The 17,479-nt window shown below is 39.0% G+C and overlaps 1 protein-coding gene across 3 annotated transcripts in view; it reads right to left on the reverse strand.

Moving 5' to 3' along the window:
• Positions 1-17,479, reverse strand: part of ptpn6 (protein tyrosine phosphatase non-receptor type 6) — a 36,619-nt gene that overhangs the window by 5,970 nt on the left and 13,170 nt on the right. For all 3 annotated transcript variants that reach the window (XM_036135137.1, XM_021320397.2, XM_012870298.3), the window contains 11 exons: positions 13,115-13,298; positions 11,207-11,323; positions 10,902-11,030; positions 7,445-7,541; positions 7,265-7,344; positions 7,023-7,169; positions 5,395-5,526; positions 5,153-5,307; positions 3,238-3,305; positions 2,983-3,134; positions 2,718-2,782 (listed from right to left, as the gene is read on the reverse strand). In XM_036135137.1, coding sequence (XP_035991030.1) covers positions 2,718-2,782; positions 2,983-3,134; positions 3,238-3,305; positions 5,153-5,307; positions 5,395-5,526; positions 7,023-7,169; positions 7,265-7,344; positions 7,445-7,541; positions 10,902-11,030; positions 11,207-11,323; positions 13,115-13,298 — 1,326 coding nt within the window. The remainder of the gene's footprint in view (positions 1-2,717; positions 2,783-2,982; positions 3,135-3,237; positions 3,306-5,152; positions 5,308-5,394; positions 5,527-7,022; positions 7,170-7,264; positions 7,345-7,444; positions 7,542-10,901; positions 11,031-11,206; positions 11,324-13,114; positions 13,299-17,479) is intronic.

The following is a 17,479-nucleotide window of genomic DNA, read 5'->3' on the forward strand; positions in this document are numbered from 1 at the left end:
TGTTAGAGAATGGGCTTTTATAACAATCAGGATTGTATTAAAAAGCAACATCGGGGTGAGTTGACTCCCTCATGATCAAAATTATGTATAGACAGACTGAATTTACTTGGACTTCATAGCTGTAGAATAATAAAGAAAACAAATAAATGTGAAATGAGTTACTTCTTCTGTCTGAGACAAGACCAACATTCAGTTTTTGTCTGTCTTTCAAAGTTACTGTGGGTCTGTGCGATAATAGTTTGTAGGTCTAAGCTGACTTGTTGGTAATAAGAGGGTTAAAAGTAGTGTTGCACCGATACCGATACCAGTAACGGACGGGGCCCCGATCCAGCACTAAAATGGTGGTATCGGTATCGGCGAGTACCAACAAATAGGGCACCGATACCATTTAGATGTTTGTATGTCACTTAAACGCAGCCTTCTCTCTTCTGACTAGTATTATACATGTTATATAAGTTCATGAAAGTTGCACTATTTTGGCATTTGAGACCCAAAACTCAGGGTTTAAAAGAGATTATTCAATTATTAATGTAATTTTACTGTCTTACTGTTGCATTATTATTATACATGTTATAATTTCACGAATGTTGAACTCTTTTGGCCTTTGAGAGCCAAAAGTTTATTCAACTATTGTAACCCATTCCAGGTAAGCAATAAAAAGTTCTACTACCCTGAGTAGTATGCAGTTCTTCATATATATACACACACACACATTGATTTCAAACAGATGGTATCGGTATCGGCCAGTACTGCACAGCCTGGTATCGGGTATCGGTATCGGGGGCAAAAAATGGCATCGGAGCAACACTAGTTAAAAGTGAGCACAGTTACAAAGTTAATCTAAATGGATGCTTTTCAGGGAACATTTTCTTTTTCTGTTTTGGAAACAGGTTGATCTCAGGGGCACAAAAACCCTCTGACAGCTGGAGATCGCAGCAATGCTGGAAACTGATGGTTTGAAAAGATGAACCTCGCATCTTCAGACATCTAGAAATTGTCCAAAGGATGGACAAGACTCGACGGAGTCCACAGCCAGCTCTCTTCCTGATATGTGGAATGATTTTTAATTTGCTCTTGAATTCACGAGGAAACATCCACCAACGTGCCTCAATTTAATGCCAAAGTTGTAAACGTACCTGTCAAAAGCATCCTAATAACAACATCATGTGGGCTTTCCAAAATAGTTTTCGACTCAGCAGGTTTAGTGTATGTAAACTTCTGAATTTACAGGAAGCGAAACAGGAAAAGTTTACACAAAATAATCTAACCGGGCCCTATTACTCCAGGAGTGAAATAATTCTGCAAACTGTGACTATTCTGGAAATGTTCCCCTTTAATATGACGTTTTTCTCATAACATTATCGCTTTTGTGTTTGTTTGTTTTTTTACTTTATTGACCTAGGACTTTTATTTTCTCATATTATTAATTTTACCTCTGTAATACTCCCCCAATGGTCTTCATTATTTTTATGAAATAATGAAGACCACAATATATATATATATATATATATATATATATATATATATATATATATATATATATATATATATATATATATATATATATATATATATATATATATATATATATAGATATAGACCACAATATATATATTGTGGTCTATATATTGTGGTCTTCATTATTTCATAAAACCGTGTCACATGTGAACCTTTAGGAACAGACTTTTTGGGGGAGTATTACAGAGGTAAAATTAATAATATGAGAAAAAAAAAGTCCTAGGTCAATAAAGTAAAAAAACAAACAAACAAACAAACAAAAGCGATAATGTTATGAGAAAAACATCATATTATGAGAATTAACGGGGAACATTTCCAGAATAGTCACAGTTTGCAGAATTATTTCACTCCTGGAGTAATAGGGCCAGGTTAGATTATTTTAAATATTTTTATTCTCTAGGAGAATAAATTCAGGAGAATAAAGCTAAAGGGATACGAAAATAAACTTGTAATATTACAAAAACAAAAATACTACGAATACAAAGTATATTCAGAGATTAAAGTCCCTCTGATACTGTTTAAGTGACTGAGTAACTGCAGATTTGCCACATTTAAGATGGCGGACGCTCTGACGCATCGCAGCATAGGCAGAACCCGCCCAATGACTCTACTCTTATATTATGTCTATGATAACCAACTAGCATTTTTCCCGCCAAAAATAAAAGAAAGTGGTTCGGGAATCAGCAACCTGCATGTGGTTGAGGTGTGGTCTGCATTTTAAAGTTTGTTTCCTGGCTATAATGTAAACAGACTGAGGAGCAGAGACTGGACTGAGCTGTTCGACCCCCACAAACTCCCTGCAGCTCCCTCTTTGTGTAAACTTTCTGTTACGTTTCAGCAGGGATCTCTTTGTAAAGTCACAGATACCTATTTTTGAAAAAGGAACAGAATTGAGTCACGCTATCACGTTCTTTATATTAGACTACAAACAGTGTCTGGCATTGAAATCTGCTGCACTGTGGCTTTTCAAAGATAAAACGTCCTTATCAAAGTCCAGCTGCAGCCACACAACCTTCACCCTCCTCCTCTTCCTCCTCCTCCCCCCTCACCCCCCACACAGTCTGCAGCTCAGCTCCTCCCACACGCTGCAAGCCTCAGTCTAAACACACTCAGCCACGTTTGGGTTTTTTTAAAATACGATAGCAGTGTGACATTTAGAGGACTCGTGTGAACGTTTCAGAGCCATTTGCTTCACTCACTTTGACACCTTCCTGCTGGCCGGCTGGTGTTTGAGCTGCAGATTTCCATACTCGGTCTCGGTTTCCTGAGGAAGACATGTGTCTGTTACAGAATTACTCAAACACAGAGAGGGTTTTAGACTTTGTGGTCGGCTGTTTTTGTCCCAGTGGGTCAACGTTCAGTTTTTACAAGCGGCTCTGATTGTGCATTGCTCTGCTGGCATTGAACCAGTCAGGCTCTGCTGCACACGACACACAGTTTGACTCTTCTGTCCAGTTTTCTCACCTTTGAGGCGCTCTCTTTGGCTTTAGTGGTCTGTATGTACTCTGAGACAGCCAAGTAGATGAATTTATACTGAGCCTCGGTCTGCACCATACCAGAGCGTTGCTCTCGCACCATCTGTATGTATTTTGGGATGTCTATATCACAGTCCAGACCTGAAGTGAAACCGAGAAGTAAATCAGGAAGGCAGTGTGACAAAAAAAAAAAAAAAAAAAGATTCTGTACAATTTTCAACACTTATTTATTTATTTTTTTTACCTATAGTATCAATGGTCTCGAGGATCATATCAATCACCACGATGGTACCCGTTCGACCGATTCCAGCACTGCACAGATTCACAAAGAAAAACTAAATGAGATATGAATGCAGCTGAAAAGCCAGCGAACAACATTATTTATCAGATAACACATCTGAGAGGTCAGAAGCATCAGAGTTTGATGGATAACTTTTTACCAACAACGGTTATGAGCCTGAATATACGCTATAAGAACAAGGCTCAAACTGGATGTATGTACTTGAATTTCAATTTCTACATGATGTTTTTCTCCTTATGATGCATGATGAATCTAGATCTGTCTAAAGCAGGGGCCTTTTGATTAATGGAGAGGCCGGGCTCTTCAGTGTATCATCATGGCATCGTGATGCATCATGAGGAGAAAAACATCATGTGGAAATTCTGCAGCAACATCTTTAGACATCAGTACGCAAGCTAGAACCTAGGCACCAGCAATGGGACACTCAGCCTGAGTAGACAGTAGGTTAAAAAGTGGACTGAAGCAGCAAGAGTCAGTCATCATCAGTCAGGGTTTGGACCAGAACACAATATTCCTCGTGCCAGGTAGAGGGGAAGGAAGGAAGGAAGGAAGGAAGGAAGGAAGGAAGGAAGGAAGGAAGGAAGGAAGGATGGAAGTAAGTAAGTAAGTAAGTAAGTAAGTAAGTAAGTAAAGTAAGTAAGTAAGGATGGATGGATGGATGGATGGATGGATGGATGGATGGATGGATGGATGGATGGATGGATGGATGGATGGATGGATGGATGGATGGATGGATGGATGGAGGAAGGAAGGAAGGAAGGAAGGAAGGAAGGAAGGAAGGAAGGAAGGAAGGAAGGATGAATAGTGGAAGGAAGGAAGGCAGGATGGATAGTGGAAGGAAGGAAGGAAGGAAGGATGGATGGATGGATGGGTGAAGGAAGGAAGGATGGATGGATGGATGGGTGAAGGAAGGAAGGATGGATGAAGGAAGGAAGGAAGGATGGATGAAGGAAGGAAGGAAGGAGGAAGGAAGGAAGGAAGGAAGGAAGGAAGGAAGGAAGGAAGGAAGGAAGGAAGGAAGGGATGGATGGATGGATAGATGGGTGAAGGAAGGAAGCAAGGAAGCAAGGAAGGAAGCAAGGAAGGAAGCAAGGAAGCAAGGAAGGAAGGATGAATAGTGGAAGGAAGGATGAATAGTGGAAGGAAGGAAGGCAGGATAGTGGAAGGAAGGAAGGAAGGAAGGAAGGAAGGAAGGAAGGAAGGAAGGAGAAGGACGGAAGCGACGGCAGGAAGGAAGGCAGGACGGAAGGACGGATGGATGGATTGCGATGAGAAGAAGGATGAAGGAAGGAAGGAAGGAAGGAAGAAGGAAGGAAGGAAGGAAGGATGGATGGATGGATGGATGGATGGATAGATGGGGGAAGGAAGGATGGATGACGGTAAGGAAGGAAGGAAGGAAGGAAGGAAGGAAGGAAGGAAGGAATGGACGGAAGGAAGGAAGAGAAGGAAGGAAGGAAGGGAGGAAGGAAGGAAGGAAGGAATGAAGGAAGGAAGGAAGGAAGGAAGGAAGGAAGGAAGGAAATGACTGCCCTTTGTTTTTCTATTTACTGCTGTGTTAATGTGGCATTCAGCAATACTTCTACTGTCTTGATTATAATGTAATTCTGTTAATGTAAAAAAACATCTGTACTCGTGTATAAATGGAGCTGCACAATGAAAACCGCCTTAAATCCCACAGATCAAAAAAACTCCAAGACTTACAGCCGCACCAGTCATAATCCTGAAATTATCTTCTTTTCAATCTTAAACCAAGTATAACCTTGGTTAACGCGGGATTACGAAGCATGTGCTCTGCATCAGGACACACAACCCGGCCTGGCGGCATGAATTAGACTGGAGCGGTGTTGCTGCTCCGTACCTGCAGTGGATGATCATGGGACCGGCCTCAGGATATTCAGCCTGTTTAGCGTTGACTTGTGTGAGGAAGCTGAGGACTCCACCTGGCTCCTGAGGGACGCCGTGGTCGGGCCAGCTGAGGTACTGGTAGTGCCAAATGGGACGGGAGAGTTTGGCCTGGGCCGGGAGGGAAAAAAAAAAAAACATATATTAAAAGATGTTCACATAAATGAGATTAAAGGTACGTAATGGTTTGAAACTCACCTGATTCACAGGAGCGATATGCAAAAGTCGGACTTTGTAATCCGTAGCTTCCCTCTCCGATTCACAGGAAACCACGTAGGCGCCGGACTCTTGGGAGGCGTGAAGGTCGGGCCAGTAGGGCACACATTTATTCTGCAATTTAAAAAAATAACATTTGTCAAAGTCTTTTTTGCTTTTTCTACACTTGTGCAAATCAAGACTGTCCTTGAATCTCTTGCTGGTATTTTTTTTTTTAATATTTTAGCATATTTCTGTTTTTCACGCATTAACTTGCAAAAGTATTCAAGGCCCCCAAGAACTAGTTTCTAATTTGGTTTCATTGCAACCACAAAGTCAAATCTATTTTGCTGGGATTTTATGTAAAAGACCAACAAAAAGTAGTGAATCATTGTGGAGTAGAAGGGAAAATCACACAGGGTTTCACATTTTCAAGCCTTCAGATTGTCAGCTGGATCTGATCTAAAACCGGAGAGTCAGCTACCTGTGGCTCTGAGGACCTTCCACAATGGTTTTGCTAAAAAATTATATTAAGAACCAACGGATATTTTAAAATACAGATATAACAACAAATGCAGGTTTAGGCAGATTTTACTGTTTTATCATGGAATAATTGCATTTAATTTTTCACAACAGAATGACACTAAAAGTAGAAGTGATATGTAGCAGTAAAAATATATTTTTACTGTCATTTGGTTGGAAAACCACGTGTTGTTTGTTTCATATTTTCTTCTCAACTATCAACATCCTATGGAAGAAAATCCTCTTTTGCTCAAGTTTGCCATTTTTCTTTATCTTAAAACCTAAAAACAGAAATAAAATGGCGTTTCTTTTTATATCAACATACATTTCCTATAGTGCACTGCAAAAACAGATCTAAAAATGAGTAAAATGTTCTTAAAGGTAGTGTATTTATCCTTGATTTGAGCAGGTAAAAAAGATTATCTGCCAATGGAATGAGTATTCTGACCCCTAAAATAAGATAATTAGACACCCTGTACTTGAAATAAGATGATTGAGATGAATTATTCCTGTTTTAAGTGCAAAACTCTTATTCCATTGGCAAGTAATCTTATTTACCTGCTCAAATCAAGGACAAATACACTAATTTTAAGAACATTTTACTTATTTCTAGTTCTGTTTTTGCAGTGTGGACATTTATGGGGAGAAATAAATATTTTTAAAACAAAGCTTATGTATCATTTTCAGCTCCAAACTAATTTTATTTAGCTGGACTTAGGGCAGAAATGGGTCCTTGGATTGTGAAGGCTGCAGACCCCTGATCTAAACAATTCGTCCCTGCTGAAAGAAAACATTCCCGCAGCATGATGCTGCTACCGCCGTGCTTCACTGTGGCAAATTCAGGCTCTTGTGCTGCGTGAAATTAGTGTCACACATTTTGTATAAAGGACCATAAACATGTTGATTTCATCCGACCAGAGCATCTTCGTCCAGATGTTTGCTGTGCCCCTGAAACAGCAAACAGGCTTTCTCTTTCGTCACTGTTCTATAAACCTCCAACTCTCTCCAAAAAGCTTTATTTGTATTAAGATTAAACCTCACACAGGAGGTCTGTTTAACGCTTGACGATGCCTGTGGGGATATACATTTTTTGATGCGTCGATACCCACCCGGCCTTTCTCAACCTCTCTGGTCGTCATTACGATCACGTGCGTGTTCTCCTGCCACACCATCTGCCAGAAATCGTTCACAGTCGTCGCTAAACAGCCCTGAGTGGCGATGTAAACTTTCCGTGCTCCAGACTCCCAGAGTTTGTCCTGCAGAGACGCATCAGAGGATGAGCACACAGAGAAACCTACACGCCCCGGCATTGTCCGGTGCTGCTGCAGGCCTCAAGACTTCGTGGACCTACTTTCACGTAGTTGGCGTTTATGTAATCTGAGCCGACAACATTGGGATCAGCGTTCTGCAGGATGACTCTGGTGTCGTTGACTTGTGAGAGAAAACAAACGGACGGAGTGAGGAAATGGTGTTTTGGTCACGGCTGGAAACTGGAACGCGTGGATTAATGTATTTACAGAATCCAACTCACAGGGAAGAATGTTCTTGTATCGGTTTTTGCTCTTGTTCTCTGGTCTCTGGCCTTCCTCTCTGCTCTTTTTCACCTTCGCCTCCATCTTCTGCAGAGCCTGTCCGCAGAGAAAGATGATCCATGAGTCACAGAAATTAATAAATATGAAAAATGCTTGTTTCAAAAAGATGCAACCAATAAAGATTTCCACAAAAAAAAAGAAAATAAAGACTTGTGTCCTGATATGACCCAAAAAAAAAAGGCAAGGCAAGGCAAGGCAAATTTATTTATATAGCACAATTCAGTACAGAGACAATGCAAAGTGCTTTACATGATTAAAATATTGGAAAATAAAACAGAATAAAAGCAAGTAGGGATAGTGTAGAAACAAAAAAGAACATTTGAAAACAGTAAAACATTTTAACTTGAACATTCAAAGGCAATTCTAAACAAATGTGTTTTTAATCTCGATTTAAAGGAACTCAGGCTTTCTGCACTTTTACAGTTTTCTGGAAGTTTGTTCCAGATAAGTGGAGCATAGGAACTAAATGCTGCTTCTCCTTGTTTAGTTCTGGTTCTAGGTATGCAGAGTAGGCTGGAGCCAGAAGACCTGAGTGGTCTGGATGGTTGATACACTGATAACAAGTCTGTGATGTATTTAGGTGCTAAGCCATTTAGGGATTTGTAGACTAACAGAAGTATTTTAAAGTCTATTCTCTGAGATACAGGGAGCCAGTGTAAGGACTTTAGAACTGGTGTTATGTGCTCTACTTTCTTAGTCTTAGTGAGGACGCGGGCAGCAGCGTTCTGGATCAGCTGCAGCTGTCTGATCCACTTTTTAGGCAGACCTGTAAAAACACCGTTGCAGTAATCAATTCTACTAAAAATAAACGCATGGATTAGTTTTTCCAGATCCTGCTGAGACATCAGTCCTTTAATCCTAGAAATGTTCTTCAGGTGGTAGAAAGCTGACCTTGTAATTGTCTTTAGATGCTTTTGGAGGTTCAGGTCTGAGTCCATCACTACTCCCAGATTTCGGGCCTGATCAGTGGTTTTTAGCTGAAGCGACTGAAGCTGTGACCTAACTTTTGATCTCTCCTCTATTGGTCCAAATATTATTACTTCTGTTTTGTTTTTGTTCAACTGAAGAAAATGTTGACACATCCATGCATTGATTTCTTCTAGGCATTTACTCAGTGCTTGAATTGGTTCATAGTCACCTGGTGACATGGTGATGTAGAGCTGTGTGTCGTCTGCATAGTTATGGTATGCAGACGGAGGAACCTTTCCAACAATGGCCACCAGATTTCAAGTTAGTTGAAGAAATTGGGTGGGATGATTATTTTGATTTGATGCCATTTCATAGTAAGACTGAGCTACATTTTAAAATAAAATATTGCTATAATAATTCATCTGATAATTTTAAGCTTCATTACATTAATTTAAACCAGTTACTTACAAATCACTGCCGAGACTTTATAAAGTGGATGGTATTGTTTACTAGTATTAGTACTAATACTGATAATAATAAAATAAAATATTTCCAAGATTTTATAATATATTCAGCACCATTGCAAAAAATATAATCAATATAATCACTAGTCAACGTCAAGATTTTCACTAAATCTGTGGATGTTATTTGAGCTAATACTACTACTACTACTACTACTACTACTACTACTACTACTACTACTACTAATAATAATAATAATAATAATAATAATAATAATAATAATAATAATAATAAAAAATTTATCCACCAAGTACGGTCATGAATTTTGAAATTAGAAGTTTTGATGCTATTTTTTTGTAAAAAAGAAAATGTTTTACCCACAATTTTAGTAAGAAATAACTCAGCACCTCTAGATTTTAAATAATTCTCCAAGTTCATTTTGAGTTTCTTACAATGCCCTGTCCCAAATTTAAAAGATAATAAAAATTACCTTAATGTTAACTCTTATCTTAAACAACAACAATAAATATTTAGATAATGGCTTGAAACAGGTTATTATACAGTATGCTGTACCTTCATCAAGCAGACCCCGTGTAGCTTAATTAGACTAAGAAATTTTAAACAAACATTTTAAAGTTTTATTTTAAGTAAAAAAATAAATATAATGAATAACCGATATTACTTGTAAACAAAAACTCTCAATCTTTTGCTTTTAGTTGAATAAAAACTACAACTCCTATAATATATCACCAATAAAGAGTCTAATCACATCAGACTTTTCAAAATAAATATTTTAATCTAATTAACTATTATACAAGCTCTGAGATGCATGCTTTGTCAGATTAGCCTGATTCAGCTTTTGTCATCTAGTAGTGTGATACATTTTCAGCTCCTGTCCAGCTTCCTTTAGTTCTCCTGCATTTCAGACAGATCTTTGTTTTTGACACACCGCACACCCTGCTAAACTATTTCTACAAGATCCAAAGAAAAACGGAGGACTTTTAGACAAGAAGAAGACAAAAGAAGAAGCGTGAGGCCTGAAGGGCAACAGCAGACAACCGGCATCTGAAAGAGTCGATCTTATGAAACGTTAAAACAATCTCCAATCTGAACGATGCCCGAGGTCACTCAGCAACTGCTGATTGTTTTAATCACGGTTCTGGCAGAAAACGCTCGATTTTAGCTCTAAAGGTAATAGCAACAATCTCAGGGTCTTTGTGATAAGCTGCTAGGAATAAAGGTGCCAAACAAAATCCAGTTTCATGGTAGGCTGTTTGTTCAGCGGACTGTTACGTGTAGATCTTGAGCTAAGTGGCTTAACAACAAGAGAAATCCTCTAAAACACTTAAGACATGGGTTAAAAAAACAGCCAGAAATACTTTTAGAGAGCTTGGAGGACTCAAAAGATGCAATTTTTTATGTAATATTTAGCAACTAATCTGTATATGTTTTAAGGAAGTGTTATTTCACTAATGCATTTGAATATTTCCTCCACTATTAATGTGAAATAGCATTAATACAAATTTAAATTATTTTAATGAACTGTGGTTGCAGAGTAAACTTGAAATCTTCCTTATTTTGTGAGTTGTTGTTGCTTTTCTCAGAGTTTATGTTTCACAAACCGAATTAGCTCCTGATCAGAATAAGCACGTTTAATACGTTGATAGTAAGTTCATTTCCTAAAACTATGTTTGGTTCTATCGGTCAGGGGAAAAAACATCCCTAATTTACAAACTCTCGCTGTTTATTTCTGATGATAAATCACTGAAATTACATTACCGGGAAATACCACAAACTCTTAAAATGCTTAAAGTTAGATATTTTAGGCCCTTTTTGCATATTACCCCCACAAGAGGGTAGCACACCGCCTCTGCACTAGTTTCTGCCCCATATTAATGAAGTGAAAGTAGAAATGCTGACGGAAAGTTTTCTAAAGAGCCGACTGATGCTTATTTTAACCAGGATGTTCCTGCGCTTCACCTGTTGAAGCCAGAGCGCCTTAAGCAGTGATACAATAAATCTTACGTCAAATTCTTCCCAGAAGCCCGCCTTGCTCTTTTCCCCTTCGCTCTCCACCGGCTTGTCCGAGGTGAGGTCCAGCTGCCTCACTCGGCTGTCGATGTCCGCCGCGTTCACCCTGGTGGAGAAATACGGCTGCCGGAAGAAGATAAAAAATGAGACAAGATGAAAGGAAACCTAATGAGAGCGTTACACCACACAGCACACAGAAAAAAAAATCAAAAACGCAAACGTGTGAGTTAATTTTTCCGTTAATTTGACCTCGATGCTCGTCATTTCAAACTCGTCGCGGGTTACTGAAGAAATCAGACCTGCTTGAGATGGACCCAGTTTCCAGAGATCTCCTCGATGCCTTTGCGCTTGTAAAACTCCACCAGGTCTGTCAGCGTGTCGAACAGGTCTGAGCCTCCCACCGTGTACCGGTCATTCTGCAAAAACACGCAAAAAAAAAAGATATATTACAAAACACTCACACTTGCATTCAACATCTGTTTGATCAAACATTTAAGAAATATACCTCCTAAAGTTGTAGAAAGATTCATATAAAAGTTATACAGCTGCAATGGCACAGTTAAAGTTAAATAAACTCCGTAAGCAGTATTTAATAAAATTGTGAAACCGACCACATTACACACCACAAACTTTGTTGTTTTTAAGTAACGCTCTGTGTAATAGCTTAATGCAAAGTGTCACATACACAGAAGTGGTGAAAAAAAAAAAAAAAACGTGGGTGCCACACTAAAAAGTGTGCCATGCATGTTTATTAACCCCCTTTACTAAGGTACCCATAAATTAAACTGCCTTTAGAGGTGACCCAAATGAGGTACACCAGTGAGGACATTTTCATTTATTATTAAACCTTTATTTAAACTTGACACACACAAGTTCTCATTTACAGGAGAGACCTGTTAGCCTTATATAAACGCGGCTTTTCTGTGAAGGACTTAAACAGCAGGTTATCGAAAGAGCGCGTCATAACATCAAATCTACCGAAACGTGATCGGGCACCTAAACCCACAGGTTGGGATGGAGAGCGTTGGACAGGGAAGCAGCCAAGAGGGGCATTATGCTGCATATCAAGTGGGGCAACATAGTGGTGGCAGCATCATGCTGTGGGGACGCTTTTCACCAGCTAGTCTGAGTTGAAGGGAAAGTGCATGGAGCTAAATACTGGGCAAATCTGGAAGAAAAACCCTGTTAGAGGTCTTTAGACCGGGGTACAGTCTCAACGCTAAACATACAGCCAATGCAATGTATCTGAATGAGTATAGACCAAAACCCGACTGGCAATCTGTGGGGGAAATGATGTCCAGAGATGCTCTCCATCCAGTCTGACTGAGCTTGAGCTGCTTTGCAAACTAGAATGGACAAATCTCAGTCTATAGATGTTGGACACAAATCTCAGTCTATAGATGTGTAAAGCTGTCAGACCTGCAGAGAAACTTCCCCGTATGTGGACTTTTATTCACCCATGGCAGCCAATAAAAATCCACACCACACTTTTCAGAATTTTATTTGTCAGAAAGAATAAAACATTGCACAAATATGCTCTACTTTACGTTGTGGTCTCTCATGGAAAAAACAATGCATTATATGTGGCTTGTGATTCTAGTGTGAGCAAATGCATAAAAGTTTTAGAGGTGTAAATACCTTCATCGGTTGCTTGCCACAGAAGCGAACTCAGAGGATTAGAGCACGGTGCAACGGTCGAACTGCACCTGATCTGAGCTGCCAGCTTACTGAAAAAGCACCTTTAAGAGCCTTAAGAGGTTCTTTTCCACCACAGATTCGCACAGGAACAATGCACCCCATTTAAATAAAGGCTGAATCGTGCATTCACTGGGCTAAAAATAAAAACGCAACAGCCCCGATCGCAACTTAGCCGGGATGGAGAGTTTTATTCACAAACTCCTCCTCACTGACTAAACAGTGAACAGAGACTTCATCGCCTAACGAGGTCAGGAAACAATTTCCTTTCGTTGTTTTGTTTAGAGGAAATTATTTTTAGTGCTTTAGTAGCCACAGAAAACAGATGGTGGACACCTGACAGATGAAATATGAGCAAAAAAATCTGTTCTTGCATAAGACAGGGAAATGAGATTTTATTTTAGGCTTCACTGCACAACTCTGGGAATATCCCCTGGTATCGTTACATGATACGATCCCATTTCTGTTTATTCATAGAAGGAACGAAAAGAAAACACAACAAAGCCACACACCTGGCACATTATCTTGATGTGGGATACCCGTTTGGATCCGTTTTTGTTTATTTCATCCGTCAGAACGGAGAGGACGAAGTCTCCGGGTTTGGACAGAGACTCCCTGACCAGGAAGGTCCCCGGTTCTTCTCGGGTGCTGAGCAGCTTCTCTGCGTTTGGGCCCGACAGGTGACCATGGTACCACCTGAAGGAGACATGATCCATAGTTAAAACCTTTGAGCTAAAATAGACATGTTTGTGACCACGGCTCACGGCATTGCCCTGCACTGCAAAAAAGGAACTAAAAATAAGTGTAATTTTCTTAAAATGAGTGCAGCTGTCCTTGATCTGAGCAGATAAATAAGATTATCTGCCAATGGAATAAGATTTTTGCACTTAAAATAAGAACAACTCATCTTCATCATTTTATTTCAAGTGCAGGAAGTCTAATTATCTTATTTTAGGGGTCAAAATGCTCGTTCCATTGGCAGATAATATTATTTCCCTGCTCAAATGTAGGACAAAAATACTAATTTTAAGAACATTTTACTTATTTTTAGGTCAGTTTTTGCAGTGTGGCCGAGCAGTGAGACCACCTGCTCATTTCACAAACCTGTGGCTTTTTATCATTAAACATTTAAAAAGTAAAGTGTAACAACGACAACATTTTTAACATACAGGAACCAATCGTTAATGTCCTAGTAGATACATCGATCAATGAGCCAATGAGGAGGTGGGGATTAGCAGAAGTAGGCAACTTCCAACAAAATGGTCCTTCAAACCTTCGCTAAATTATAAAATAATCACGGAAACACATCCTTAAAAACAGCAACACATCATACCATAAGGAAATAGCGCTTTAATAAGACAGGGGTGGCTGATGTTACATTGTGAAGGATTAAGACACAATGACAGTCTGCAAAAAGCTTAGAGATCCTGATATTTATGAAGCATTTTGGGCCTCATTTATCAAGAACCAGAGATTTGGGTTCAGAAACAATCATAGAACAGGTTCTTAGTTGTGATTCATGAAACCTTCCCTTTACTGGTAAACTGTGACTTACAAGAAAACATTTCAAAAAGTAACATTTTACTCAGGTTTTAAATGTTACACTAAGATAAAGGAGGATTAATGACAGACTAAGAGTCACAAAACTTCACAATAACCGGTTCAGTCCTAGGATTCATCAGGCTGTACAACAGCCTGATGAATCCGGACCTCAGTCACATCGCTCTAAAAAATATTTTCCATTTCAGAAGCTACAAGCTTTTTTTTTCCAGTGTCCTACATCCTGTCAAGTAATAACCTACACATTTTAATCTTTTTCTGCTGAGGTGTCCTATAATATAAAAGCAGGTTTAATTGCATTATTCTGCATAGGCTTTAGTTCATTTAGCATTTCTGATGTTGAGAAAAAAAAAAACTGTTGAAGAACAATCGCTAATCAAAACGTAACGCCCAATGAAAATGTTGCTCTGTCAAACATAATTTCCGCACCAGTGTGAACAAATAATTCTCCGAAACAGTTTAATTTCCTCTGCTGCGCCTCCGGTTCTGCACTGACATAAACTTATCGTGCACACATGATCTGAGACCTGATGATGTGTGCTATGTTCAGGTACAAATTTATAACTCCTGCATGGAGGGGGAAAAAAACCCTCTACATTTATTTTTCAGCTAAATGTAGATTTGAGAAATGGGGTCCTTTCTGTCCATTAGACTTCTATGTTCTTGTGAAGATTTTCTTATTTTCTAAAATTCTTATTTTCTCTAATTTCCTTTAAGTTCTTGAGCTTTCATGCTGGAACAGTTCACCTCATCCAGGAATTCATGCTGTTTTTCACCATTTAAATCAGATAAAAGGCTTTGAGCTAGGCATGTCTTCGGTACACCTACATTGAAAATAAAAGTCAATTAGGCTTTTTAGGCTCTTTTCTTTAATATTTAGAAGATTTTAATATTTTATTGAAGGTAAATAGTAATAAACTCCATATCATGATTTTACTGTAATAAAGGAAGTCATGATCTGATACTGATGAGCTACTCTAGGTCTTCTGTTATTGAAAGAAACTCATTTCTGTCTGGCTAATCTTGATAATTTCACCTCAATAAAAATAAGAATGGGTCTCACATCCATGAGCATGTACAAAATGTTTTCCTTTCATTTTGTTTTTCCTTTGGCCTTTGCAGCCATATGTTTGGGTGGATAAGTGGACTAAGGATGTTAAGCATGCTAGGTCAGATTTTCTGTAAATACTGTTGCTCCATTGAAACCTTAAGACACTAATTCAAAAGCTCGTGTAAATATTGTGAACAAAACCTGCCGACACCACTAGCCCCCACATCAATTCAATAGTTTTTTCTTTTAACTCCAAAAGTAAAAAAAACGTTTAAAGCAAACGCCGTCCTATTATAAAGTTCAATATGCTTATAAATAAAATAAGTTAGTTTAAAAAAAAAAAGGACGCATTTCGCAATTTCTCTCTGTACTCCACTGATGCAACTATGGTAAAAAAAGAAAGTGTGCCCTCTGTAATTTCTTTGGTTTTATGTATGTTACATTACAACATATGTTATTTTGGCTTCATCTTTTTTTTTGTGACACAAGGCTGTTTTTTTTTGTTTGGTAAATAATGATAATAAAACATCAATTATTCAAAAACAGCCTAGAACTGATGGAGGGTGTAGTTCTTTTAAGCCTAAGGTAAAAGCAGGTTATTTGATCAGGGACGATTTCCTTTTATAGACCGGGTAAACCACATTCTTTGTTTCACAAAGTCTGTTACACAAATAGCATCGCCACAAACTCAACAGTGAAGACGCTTTTTTTTTTTTTTTTTTAATGACAGATTATGCAGGATGCAAACCAAATGTTATTAGCAGGGTAAGTTTGTTCAAAGGACGTGAAATACGCGCTCAGACTCCTGCATTTGATTTTATTCTGCATAACTTCTAAAGAAAAGGTTTTGAATTTGTATGAAAGGTTGTATTTTTTTCCTGGAGTCCCCGCAGGCTCGGTACCGGCTGAGAAACCGTAGAGCCTGCGACTGCAGAGTTAAGGTCCATTGAAAGCTCTGCGGCGAAGTGGCTCATTGCATTGTGAGCAGAGTACAGTGAAAGCTGCAGCACTGTAACACCAACAGACTTAATTGTTCAATTAAAAAAGGACATCTAATTAAAAAAAACAGGACGTGCAGCTGCTATATGAGCAGGTTAGATTTATTTTTGTCCACCACTGTGCCATGTATTTCTGTGTGAATGTACAAATGCAGCTTAAGTCTGACTTAATTTTAGGCACAGTTCTCGATTTCTTTTTCTAAACTTCCTGCATTGCGGTCGGAAAATTTCTGATGACAGATTTCGCGGCTGAACAGGACAGTGTATTTATAGCTTGCCCCCTTTCGATATGTAACATCCACTAATACACCCTCCCTTTTTCCTACCTTCTGAATTTAATTAAGATGCTTTTCATTTCTTAACGAATTATGTGCAAACATTTACATGTTTTCCTTTTGCTTGTCTTGATTGGAAAAAAAAAATCCTTCCAGATTAAGTAAAATTCAAGAAGAGCATGCAATACTCAAAAACAAGGTTTCCGTGCAGTTTTTGCAGAAGCTGCAGACGAGCCAGATGCAGATCTCTTACGGTAGTGGCCCAATTCAAATCTTTCTTAATCACATCACAACTTTTTTTTTGGGAACTGAATTCAGGACTGGCACACCACAAGGTAACCCGATGAGATGCATGCAGTCACAATGTTCTGAAACAACAGCGAGTTTGCGTTAGATGGGGAAGATAGCGAGTAAGCAAGAGCATGATGGAGTGTGCAATAGAGGAAGACAAGCACGCAGGGTCTGGCCATTGCTTTCAAAAGTGTCAAAACTTAAAGTTTCCAACCGCAGTAACAAAAGGGAAGTTAGACAACCGTCAGAAAGAGAGAGAGAGAAGGATGGGGGGGCTAGGGAGGGCACAGCTTCCAGCACCGAGCTCAGCTTCGCAACATGCAGCAGAAACCTTCACTCAGAGCTGCGGTGATCTTAGCTGGACATCAGCACGGCCTAATCAGCCTCCAAAGCAAATTAATGTTTTCAGCTCGGAGGAAAATCCACCTCCAGCTGCAATGCCACGGACCTCATACGCATTGCTGTGCAAAAACATGAACATTAATGCGGGACTTTTAGCTAAAAGAGCAGAGAAGTTAGTATTTTGTCAATGTGGTGACACTGCAACAGGAGGAATTTTCTCACATGCGTGCAGACGCCAGTTATCTGCATTATCTAGAGACTATATTTAGCTTTCTAATCATGAAACAACGGAATAAAAGGCACGACTTGAAAACCTTACTGTATCACCATGTTTCAGGTAGTTCAGTTTAAGACTTCTAA

Source organism: Fundulus heteroclitus, chromosome 3, assembly GCF_011125445.2.
Source record: "Fundulus heteroclitus isolate FHET01 chromosome 3, MU-UCD_Fhet_4.1, whole genome shotgun sequence".
Classification (NCBI taxonomy): Eukaryota; Metazoa; Chordata; class Actinopteri; order Cyprinodontiformes; family Fundulidae; genus Fundulus; species Fundulus heteroclitus.